The sequence below is a fragment of the Coffea arabica genome, chromosome 4c (assembly GCF_036785885.1).
Source record: "Coffea arabica cultivar ET-39 chromosome 4c, Coffea Arabica ET-39 HiFi, whole genome shotgun sequence".
NCBI lineage: Eukaryota > Viridiplantae > Streptophyta > Magnoliopsida > Gentianales > Rubiaceae > Coffea > Coffea arabica.
Window position 1 is genome coordinate 52,178,843 of NC_092316.1, and position 11,134 is coordinate 52,189,976.

At 37.2% G+C, this 11,134-nt stretch overlaps 3 protein-coding genes and 1 long non-coding RNA gene across 5 annotated transcripts; 2 read left to right on the forward strand and 2 right to left on the reverse strand.

Annotated features, from left to right (window-relative positions):
- Positions 1 to 1,037: 1,037 nt before the first annotated feature.
- Positions 1,038 to 3,899, reverse strand: LOC140005407 (probable myosin-binding protein 5). 2 transcript variants are annotated; one of them, XM_072046383.1, is made up of 3 exons: positions 3,170 to 3,899; positions 1,808 to 2,686; positions 1,038 to 1,644 (listed from the first exon to the last, which is right to left on the reverse strand). In XM_072046383.1, exons 1-3 carry the CDS (start codon positions 3,897 to 3,899, stop codon positions 1,436 to 1,438), a joined length of 1,818 nt encoding a protein of 605 aa, XP_071902484.1. In that variant the 3' UTR covers positions 1,038 to 1,435. The 2 variants fall into 2 exon arrangements, with proteins under 2 accessions (XP_071902484.1, XP_071902483.1); XM_072046382.1 differs by having other exon boundaries at positions 1,808 to 2,689.
- Positions 3,310 to 4,384, forward strand: LOC140005410 (uncharacterized). The gene is made up of 2 exons (XR_011813252.1): positions 3,310 to 3,422; positions 3,510 to 4,384. It is a non-coding gene; the product is annotated as an uncharacterized lncRNA (long non-coding RNA).
- Positions 4,385 to 4,415: 31 nt separating this feature from the next.
- Positions 4,416 to 8,382, reverse strand: LOC140005409 (polynucleotide 5'-hydroxyl-kinase NOL9-like). Its single transcript, XM_072046386.1, has 6 exons — positions 7,360 to 8,382; positions 7,024 to 7,207; positions 6,634 to 6,814; positions 6,333 to 6,432; positions 5,664 to 5,791; positions 4,416 to 4,805 (listed from the first exon to the last, which is right to left on the reverse strand). The coding sequence occupies exons 1-6, from the start codon at positions 7,427 to 7,429 to the stop codon at positions 4,752 to 4,754; spliced, it is 717 nt and encodes a 238-aa protein (XP_071902487.1). The 5' UTR covers positions 7,430 to 8,382; the 3' UTR covers positions 4,416 to 4,751.
- A 753-nt stretch (positions 8,383 to 9,135) lies between these two features.
- LOC113739358 (germin-like protein 1-1) lies at positions 9,136 to 10,182 on the forward strand. Its single transcript, XM_027266572.2, has one exon. The coding sequence runs from the start codon at positions 9,221 to 9,223 to the stop codon at positions 9,905 to 9,907; it is 687 nt and encodes a 228-aa protein (XP_027122373.2). The 5' UTR covers positions 9,136 to 9,220; the 3' UTR covers positions 9,908 to 10,182.
- Positions 10,183 to 11,134: the final 952 nt, after the last annotated feature.

Sequence of the window (11,134 nt, forward strand, 5' to 3'; positions counted from 1 at the left end):
GAATTGGTCAAATCGAGATCGAGTTCAAAAATAATTTTATTTGAATTGCGTTTTTCTGAAATTTTTTTGTAGTATAAAAAAGTGTTTGGATAACAAAAATATCTCAAATAATATTTCACTTGCATCATAAACACATTTCTCAACCTACCTTTTTATATTTACAATCACCTTTTTATCTCACATACATCACATTACAAAAAGTGCTACAGTAATTATTTCATATAATATTTCAAATAATACTCTATCCAAACAAAGCGAAATTTGATATATATGAAATAAAAAGATAATTGAAAAATATGTTCACAAAAAACGTAATAATTTTTCTATGAAAAATTGCTTTCCAAACAAAACCTAAGTTTGTTAGCTCGCGAGCTTCGAGTTCGAATTCAAAAATATTAAATTCGTTAGTTCCCGAGCTCAAGTATATATATATAATTTTATTTTAATAATAAAATTATATATATATTCCTAATTTTTATTATTTATTAAGAAAAATTTATTTTATTTATTTTTAAAAAATAATTATTTTTTATTTTTTTAAACTCGAACTTTAAATTTGCAGCTCGTCGAGCTCGAGTTCGAGTTTGAACTTGATAAAAGTAAGTCAAGATTTGTTTCAATTAACTCAAAACTCGACTCGACTCGACTCGATTCATTTGCAACCCTTCCTATTTAGGATGGTTAGCAGGTGCCATCAGTAAAGACATTTGATCAGAAAGCGAATTTTTTGCAAGAAGCAACCATTGAAGAAGGATAATCCCAATTCAATTACCAACAACTGAAGATGCTACTTCATCTCAGTAGACTTGTAGCCATCATAATAAGCTTTCTCAGCCAATCGCCGGGGTGCAAAAGATATAACTATAGCAGCCGGAAGCTACTTCAATTCATCCGTTGCACAATCAAGTAGATTTGGAAACAGAAGTTGCCATTAACAGTCGGAAACGCAAGATACTGATGGAGGGCACAGCTTCTTTGCAATCAAGAGTCATTTATACACCAGGTCATCATTGAGAGTGGCAAGGTAAGATTAAGAATGAATGAATGAATTGAATATACAGGAGGATATTTGCATTGATGAAACGAGAATAATAAATGTTACTGAGTTCAAATCTGACACCTCATGGTCACGGCCCTAAAATGAGCGAGGGACAGGAAAGGAAGGTAAGCACGAAGTTATCAAAGCCTTTAATCAGAAAAAAAAGACATTAACCCTACGGCCAAAAACTACACGTATTGATACTTTGCATGCTAAACCACTGGACTGCAAACTATTCTGTAGCTAGCTACTCATGCATGCGACCCCGGAGTTCAGCCAAACCTGGTACAGATTTAGGCTGTCTTCAGCTTGTCAAGCTGGATGAGATATTTGAACTCGCAATCGGATGGAACCAGCTCTGAATATGGTTTGGTTTACCCCATTCAGCAACACAGGTCACGCATCTATGTCATCATTAGGCATTTTCACGGAGTACCTAAGGTTCCGCAGATGTTGAGCAATCTCTGTCAAGAGTTTGCTTCCCTCACCACTCTTCTGCAGAGTCATAGCAGCATGCTTTAAGAAGCCACTATCTGCTTCAATTGCTCTCAATCTCTCCCTAATCAAAGACAACTCTCTTTCAAGAATAGGCTTATTTTCTGTACCTGTCAGGGGGAACCATTTCATCTTAATCATATTGAAGAAGAGCAAGGAAGCAAAGCCAAAAAGATAAAAGAAAACAGAGAGAGAGAGAGGAGTTTAACAAATCCGATGTATATAGGCAAAAGGGTACAATATATTGAGGAACAAAAAGAAAGAATCAATCACCTCTCTCTCCTTGCTCTTCCACGTTAGACCCCGAGAGATGAGATCCTTGGTCGACGGAGGGTACGCTCATATTTCTCTCGACATCCTTCAATAAACCTAGAAGGTAAGATCTTTCGTGCTCGAAGTCTAGGGATGATTCATCCAGAGTTCCACCAGCTCCTAGTTCCATGGAACGGTCAAATGAGCGTTTCTTTGCTCCACTTTGATCTAGTAGTTCACTGGGACTGCCACACTCAGATTTTTCACCAGAAGATGATAGAGACTGAGATTTCAAAGCTTGATAATCTTCGTCATCATCAATTTCACAGACCTCACTTCCTATTTTCTTAATAGGCCCATATTTTTCCCTATAAACATCAAGGTCTGCTTCCAAAACCTTAATCTCTTCGTCTCTCTTCCCAAGTAAGTCTTTCATGACCTGCAGTGCTTCTTGGTCATACTCTGCCTGTTCTTCCATCATCCTCTGATACTGCAAGGCCTCCATTTGAACAGCTGCCTTCTCTGCTTGCAACCGAGTGATCATTGCCATCGCATTGTTTGCTGCAACAGCAGAGGCACTTCTTTCTTCATCTAGTTCCATATACAGTGCCATGAGGGACTTGCGATCTAAACGAACTTGTCTCTTCAAACGAGTCAAAATGGAGTCACCGTCTGCTTCGTTCAGTGCGTTAATGTCATTGGGCTCTAAAACAAAGTCCGGCTTGTCCATGGAAAATTTTTTACCCGCCCTGTACCTAGGACTGGCTTGAGCTGAATCCGACAGCGGTATTCCAAAAAATTTGTTTCCCCTAACGAAGAGAGGGGTTTTACTAGCATCTTCATTTATGTCCTCTGAGTCTGGCAGTAAAGGCACTGTTGCAGCTTTAGTATCTTCTCTACCTGCTATATCAATCTTGTCAAATTAACAACACGACCTAGTTATGTTTTAAGGATAAAAAAAAATTCACATAATAGGTCAATATGAGCCAGCTAAATAAAATAGTTAAGTGCAATCATCCCAAAAGAAAAAAAAAACACAACTTAGTTTAAGGTATATCACATATCAAGAATATCTTCTTGCGGGTGGAAAACAATCAGAATAAGAACAGGATAGCAGCTGCAGTGTTAGACAGGTGTATAATCTCACATGTTTACATATATTATTCACATATATGAACCACATCTAGAAGAATGCTGATAGTCACACAACTGGATAAAATAGATGAGGAAGAGAATTTGCATCAGTCAAAACACGAACGAACCACATAAGCCAAGGCTCCTCATATGTGTCCTGGAATCAACATGAAAACGATTTTATTTTATAGGACTTACGTTGATTGTCTCCTGGAATCAACATGAAAACGATTTTTTTATGGGACTTACGTTGATTGTCTCCAATTGAAGCATCCTCATCTTCTGGAATTTCTGAATCATTATCCGACATGAACTTGAGCTCTGTGTACCGAATGTGGGGCAATTCTGGATTTCTCCCATCCTCATTTTTCCATGACAGCAGGGGTGCTCTTGGAGAAGGGGTGGGAGCATTAGCATTCATCGACGAACTTCGAATGAATTTCGAGGAGGGTCTCGTTTTCAAAGGGTCCCCACAACAAGAACACCGAGGAACACCAGTCAGGTCACCTTGCAACCCTTCATCCTTCTTTCCTGATTTTACCAAATTTCTCTGGTCATCCTCTACAAAGCAATCGATATCCTTGTGCAGAATCCCAACAAGAGACTTGTATCTATCGCAATCAGAGTCTTTCTCTGTTGCAAATGAAAGAAGGCATCCATCACAGATGCTTCGTATATCAGACAGCTTCTTATGCACGTGGCAATAGGCAAGGGAAGAAATATCTTTCTTGTGAACTTCGCATATCGAATCATTGTAATAGAAATTTGGATTTCTGTGAACCAGAACATGATCAATCCTTGTGCAGAGCAAGCATGGGATTCTCAAACCAAATAATTTTGCAAGTTCGTTGCAGATAAAGGCAAGAAACCCATCGATGAATAGTAGAATTATCACCACCCATTCCAGGATGGCATATATCAAGAATTGTGGAAATTTTCCCAACTTTTCTTCAATAAGTATCTTGATAGATTGCGACATGTCTATGTGTAAGGTGTGAGACCATAAAGTTCTAAAAGGGGGATAATGTCAGGAAGATCAGAATTAAAAGAGAGATTAAAAGTGGAGGAGAATCAAGCTGCAGCAAATGAGACAGATCATGACCCCGGAGGAAAAAGCCAGCCCCGGATCATGATCTTCCTATCTCTTTAGATCTTTTCTATTACAGTTCCACTCTCTCTCTCTCTCTCTTTCTCTCTCTCCGTGCCAGTGCGAGGAAGACGAGGAAAGATTTGTGTGTAGAATTTTGAGGTTGCAAAAATTCAGGTGGGAGTGTTGGTTTGATGGTTTGAGCTAGATATAGTAAAGGGGTCACCAACTCACAGGTTTTGCTTCCAAGTTTCGAGAGAGGGAGAACCATTGCACCTAGATTAACGGTCCATCGCGCTTTCCATTTTACCCCATGTAGTGATTTAGAGTCGTTTTTGTAGGTGGACTCAATTGTAAATATATGGTCATTTTACCCACTTGTTTTCTCAATACCAGGGGATTCGAGTCTTGTATTGAAAGTATCTATATCATCTTCTAAACGAGCTGTGCTCTGAACCAAATGGTTAGAGCTTCAAACAGCTTCTGAAGCCATATTTACAGCACGCCCAAATAAAATTTTCCAAGCTTAAACACTGCCAAAAACTTCAAAGTCTAGTAGGAGTCTCAGGCAGTTTACTGAAGTAAATATCAGATCGTGCTCGGCATATTAGAACTCTACTTATGACTGAAGAAATTGCAGAGCCGTAGCATTAAAAAGTTGGGGAAGTACTTGGCTACATAATTAAATTATAGAGGAGATGGTACACCACTTGTCTTCACTAACCAAACAGCATCTTTAATCTCCTAATCTGAAGGCAATACATTGGCAGACATGTATGGTGAAACGCATCCTTGTACCTGAAGAAAATCATCTTTTTTCAATCAAAAAGAGGTATTAATAGATAAGAATGCATGCCGATGGAGTGGTCCTCCATGATTTTCTAAGGAAACCTAGCAAAACGCCAGATTGTGCTTTACCAAGAATTCCAAGAGTTCGTGAAAAGAGAATGGCAAGAAACCCATGATTCCCATTCTATTTTTCTACTATTTAGAACTGGAGAAAAGACCCAAAATGGTGCAAAATTAGTAACTTCATTGAAAGAAGCATAAGACATAATGTTTCCATAACAAAGAATCAGTCACCACCACCCTCTTCCCCAACCACACAGAAAGGAAAAGGGGAAGAATTATATTAGAAAGTTGAAACATCTTTTGTCATCAGTAATCCCAAGTTGACATGCCACATCAAACAGATTAATTGACATTTAAGTAGCAATTGTAAGCATAAGTTAGCTGAGAAAACAAAGCAAAAACCATCAGCAGGATTGCAAGCACAAGTAAGCAGACCAAGTGACTGTGAGGTCCCTAGTTCGACTCTTAAGCCCTCACCTTTTCCCATCCCCCTTGTAAGACTTGGAGTCTCCCTTTGGACCAAAAAAAAAAAAAAGAAATCTTCCATCAAATTGAAACTGTAGTGTGCAAAACTGATCATTCTCTTATCAATATCATGAAAGTAAAATAATATGTTAAATGTCAAGATCCATTATTCAATATATAAACACATAAAATGGCTGACCAGGATCTCATGAAAAATGGAGTTAAAGAGAAGAATAACTTAAATTCTAGCAATAACAGGTTACCCCAGGACCAAAAGTTTGCATATTGATTTGAAGGGGAACTAAAGGTATAATGACTTCAGGGGAAGGTATCCCATACCTGCAGTAAACAAGTGGGAATTTGGATAAACCCCTGTAGCAATAGATCAACCTTCTCCAAAGAGTCTGGAGGAACAGGGGTAATTAAGTAGAGGATGTTCCTAAAAGTATCAATACCTCTCACAATTCCTGGATCATAAAGACAAGACAGTAGGAAATTAAGCTAGAGTCTATGACGTTCAGCTAAAAAAGAAAGAAATCAGAAAGTACATTGTAAAAATTATAAATTATGTTAAAAAACATGTATGTCTCACACAAAAAGGGATAAAAACTAACAGAGAGCACCACTAATCTTCAGTGCAACTACAATTTTGTTTTCAAACTTACCAAAATGTTAAAAAAAACAGGTATGACTCACACAAAAAGGGATAAAGACGAACACAGAGCACTAATAAACTCCGCTGCAACTAGAATTCTGTTTCCAAACTTACCAAATGCCCAAATTGCATACCTGTCTAGGCTCAACCACATTAGCAACCCAAAATTAACTAGTAATGCAATGTGCCACAACTTGGGGCCTGAATATGTATGTGGATATGATTATCTCCAAGTACAAGCCCATATTGCATTTGTACAGAGTGAAAAAGATTTCTTATCCTCATGTCACATGAGAAAAACAAACTAAAAACGATTAATTACAGGTAGCATAGTTCTCAAACAAGTTACCTACCTAGGCCAATACAAGGAGATAAATTTTCACCACTTTCAGAACTGATGGCCAAGCCAACAATAGTTGCATTTAAGCTGTAGAAGATTTCAGTCTTTGGGACCTATCATCAAGAAACAATTGAAAAATCATGCCCTAAGATGGGTTTAGTAAATCATAAACAACAAGGACGATGAGAAATATCATGAAAGACTAGTCCAAGAAGACTTTAGTAATTTTTCTGAAAGTTGAGAACAAATGAAGTCTGTAGATCAACCATACAGCGGGAAATGAAGAACAGTGTATTCTATGTTACTGAACCAACCTGACAATGAAGATGCTTAATTTTGATACTTGATACAGAGATTTCAAAAGGGGGTTGGGCAGCTAATGCATTGGCGAGTTCCTTTATTGTAGTGATATTCAATTGACTGGGAAAGCACTGTCTGAAATATGCCATCACACGCAAGTCTCGCATAAGGCGAGCATCCTTCTGCACCAGAACCCTGTACAATACATTGAACAGAAGATTTGAAAATAAAAGACTTAATAGATTAAAGTGCTGATGCTGCTTGACCAATAGCAAGTCGTGCTAATTCTAGTATGCTTGCAAAAAGGGACAGCATATATTTCAATCTTGCTATTAACAAGATGTAGCAGATGCCAAGCTCTTACTGAAATGAAAATCCATTTATACACTTGGAAAAGGACATACGATCTCTTGAAAGAGTCCTGACGAGCTGAATTGACCTCAATTATGGTAGTTGATGTAGAATCATCCTCATCTAACCAAAACACTCCAACTGGTAGATTCTTACTCTCAGTCGATATGCAAATCTTTACCACATGTGTAGGAGATATGTATTTAAGCATGTCAACAAGGATGTCATAACCAATACCTGCCACAAAACATAATGTCCAGATTAGCCAACCTAAAGATTATGGATGAAAGAAACTCCATTACAAGCAGCAGTAATGCAAAACCAAGGCATAATTTATGTCATATCAGTTGGTAGAGATACAAAGATCAAAGATACTAATACAAGTATACCTTTCACCCATCCTGGAGTGTTAATGACCAGCGGCACCCCAGCGTGATGACGTTCTATCTTATCAAACATGCAGTACTCTTTGCGATAGTGGTCATATAAGGCGAATATGTATGTCAAGTAAGTTGTTGGATCCCTTTTTGAGGATATGTCGCCAAAGAAAAAGCATCTGAAGCAAAAGTTTCAGCCAAAAGGTAAAACATTTAACCCATAATAGAGCCATATATTCAGGATGATGCATCAATAACTGCCATATTATCTTCAATCTTATTTACACAATGTCTGGACAAATATCTGGTTTCCCACTTCAAAGAAGGGAATTTAATCTATTTGGCAAAGATATTAAGTTCAATCAGGTGGTAATAAACTTGAATTTTTGTAACAAAATCTCAATGCATCAGATGGAGTGGCCAAATGCAACAGACAAGGCTGTAATCATTTTTGTAGCTAGAAATTCATTTTAAAATAAAGAGCCCAGAAATATGTTCTTCCTTATAAGCAATAGTATGTCAATTTGAGAAAGCTAAGTTCCAGGTTTCAGTCAAGGCTGGTTAGACACCTTTTCCCCATAAAACAAAAATTCCCCACAACTGGATAGATCAGCATTACCAGAAAATAAATATTAAATAAAAAAAAAAAAAAAACAATCATAGAAAACAAATATAAATACTTCCCAAACATCTGTAAAACTTGTATCTGGAAAATTTGAACATCCTGTAGAAATGCCATCTTAAAGTTTCCATTTGGAATTGTAGTTGCTTATTGTAGCCATTTAAGCACATGCTTTTTATCTTCTAAGTGGGCAAAGACAACATCAATTCTTATGACCAACAAATCACTCGATAAGCTTTTCTTCTCCTTTATCTAACATGCACACTTTGCCTTATTTATTCTTGCTTTTACTTTTTTTTCTTTTTAATGGAAAACCAATTTTATGTCTTGAAGCCATACAAGCGGTACAAGTCGGACAGGATGGGGATATCAATGTTAATTTGTCAATGAAAATGCAGATAATTATTTCAGTTATTTCCCAATCTCCTGTTTCTCAAAAAAGAAATGTATCTCAAAAGCATGCGTTTTGCCCACTTAAACACCATGCGATATAAACTGCTGAGATATTAAGTGATACACAAGTGACCAGAAGAAAGAAAAAAGGAAGGGTCCCCAACTCTAAGGGCTAGGGCTGATCTCGATGACACCAGATTTGAAATTAAAGTTGGCCCAGGAGCAGGGCAGTACACGAATCGACTCGTTTGGTTAATATCGAATTCGATCTAATTAAGTTGACCTCGAATTTGATTATATATTTTTTTATATTTTATTTTTATATATCAAGCTTGATTATATCGAGTTTGATTATTTATTTTTATTTTTATTTTACATATATATAATTCGAGTTCAAAAACATTAATTTCGTTGGACTTGCGAGCTCAATTATATATAATTTTTTTATTTTTATTTTAATAGTAAAATTATAAATATATTTCTAATATTTTCTTATTTGTTAAGAAGAATTACTATTTTACTTATTAAAATAATTATTTTTTTATTTTTTAAAAAATAAAAATATTATTATTTATTATTTTTTAAGTTCGAGGTCGAATTTGACATTTTGAACTCGTCGACCTCGAACTTAAAATTAACTGAAGACTCGACTTGATTAGATCAAAAGTCGATTCGACTCGACTCGTTTACACCTCTACCTAGGAGTATTGGTGCCATGCAATGCACGAGGGCTTCTTCTTCAGTTCTTCTATAAATACACCGCCATACTCGTTCCTTGGGACATCAAAGCGTACAAGCTAATTCCTAGCAAGTATACATAACCTAATTACCTTGGGCTACCTACCCTCTAGCTAGCAAATGCAAAACATGGCTTCCTACAATGTTATTCACCTCGTCATTTGGCTGACATTCTTGTCACTTGTGCAGCTACCAATGCGTTCCCATTGTGCTGATCCTGGTCCATTGCAGGATTTCTGTGTTGCGGATTTGAACTCCCCGGTGCTTGTCAATGGGTTTCCGTGCAAAAACCCAGCGAATGTAACTTCCAACGACTTCTTCTTTGATGGGCTGCAAAAACTGGGAACAGTGTTCGATGCCCTCAATGTGAACCTCACCGAAGTAGACGTCTTCGCATTTCCAGCGCTGAACACCTTGGGGATGTCCATGAACCGAGTTCAATTTCATCCCGGAGGAGAAAACCCGCCTCATATCCACCCTCGTGCTACCGAGTTGTCCCTGGTCACGGAGGGGAAACTGTTTGTGGGATGGGTATCAACTGCATATACCCTGAACTGGAAAATTCTGACGGCAGGACAAGTGTTCGTGATTCCTCCAGGCTTAGTGCACTTTCAGCTTAATGTTGGAAAGGGAAACGCACTATTTTATGCCTTCTTTAACAGTCAGAATCCAGGGATTTCGAAAATAGCCCCCGCTCTCTTTGCTTCCACGCCTTTGATTCCAGATCCAGTGCTCACAACAGCATTCAATGTGAATAAAACTATCATCGACCTCATCAAGTCCAGGGCTTCTGTGCTGATTCCATAAGCTCCAAATAATTAATCCCCGTCGCTTCTTATCATCTACCAAACAAGAATGATACTCTGATATCATTCACCCTAAAGTCTGGTCTTTTCTTTGCAATGTATAAACCATCTGCAGATGGATAAAATAAAACATCCGAGGAGTCAGATGTTCCTAGTCATGAAATAATCCTCGTCTCACCACATGAAAAATGTGGATATATTTGTTGTGAAGTTTGTACCTTTTTTCTTTTTTCTTGAAGTTGAAGATGGATGGAATGAGTGTGCTTTACATCAAAAGGGCATGTGTTACTCTTAATCTTCTTTGCATGAGACCTAACAAGTCACTGCTATATAAACTATGTAAAGGATGCTAATATATATTAAGGGTTAATTACATTTACCTCCCCTGAGGTTTGATACATTTACCTCCCCTGAGGTTTGATCATATTGCCAATCAATCCCTGTAATTTGTCCAAATAACAGTCTCACCCTTTGAATGATCAAACATTTAACAAAAACCCCCCTTAATGTCGAAAATGCCCTTATTGAGGCCATATTGCATTAAAAAAAAGAACATATTTTTATTTATTAAACCTTTCATCATATAAAGTATTAAATTAATCCATTACATGTCTTATTTTGTACATATATATATTTATATAAATAATTTTTTAAAAAATTCATTGAACCGAGGTTGAACCGATCCGACCGGTTGAACCTCGACCTTTTCACTTCACCGGTTCAATGAACGGTCCGATTTTTAAAACATTGAGCAAGAGTGGACATAGTCATAGTATCGACTTGGCACAGCTCTCAAAAATACGTGTACGTGCGGGCGAATGTGATGAATGACCTGCACCTGCCAGCCATAATACATAGTTCTACCCTACGGGTTAATGCTATGCTATATAGTACTATATGCATGGCTCCTCCTGGTTTTTCCAATTACTGGAGCTGGCTATATATGGGTCAAAACTATTTGATAATTAAGTAGAAAGTAAATCAGAAAGGGATGAAAACTATTTCAGATTGTGACTCAGTGATGGAACAACATATTTAAGATTTTGGAGTCACGGGGCAAACAGTTTAAAGATTAAGACTGTGAATCCGTGATAATTAATAATGAGGTTTTTGATTGTGACAGAGCAACAGAAGTGGAATTGAAACCAATACTCTGATTAAGACCATACAAAAGTAAAATTTTCATTTAATTTCAAGGTGTGACCATATCCTTTTTTACCACTACGTA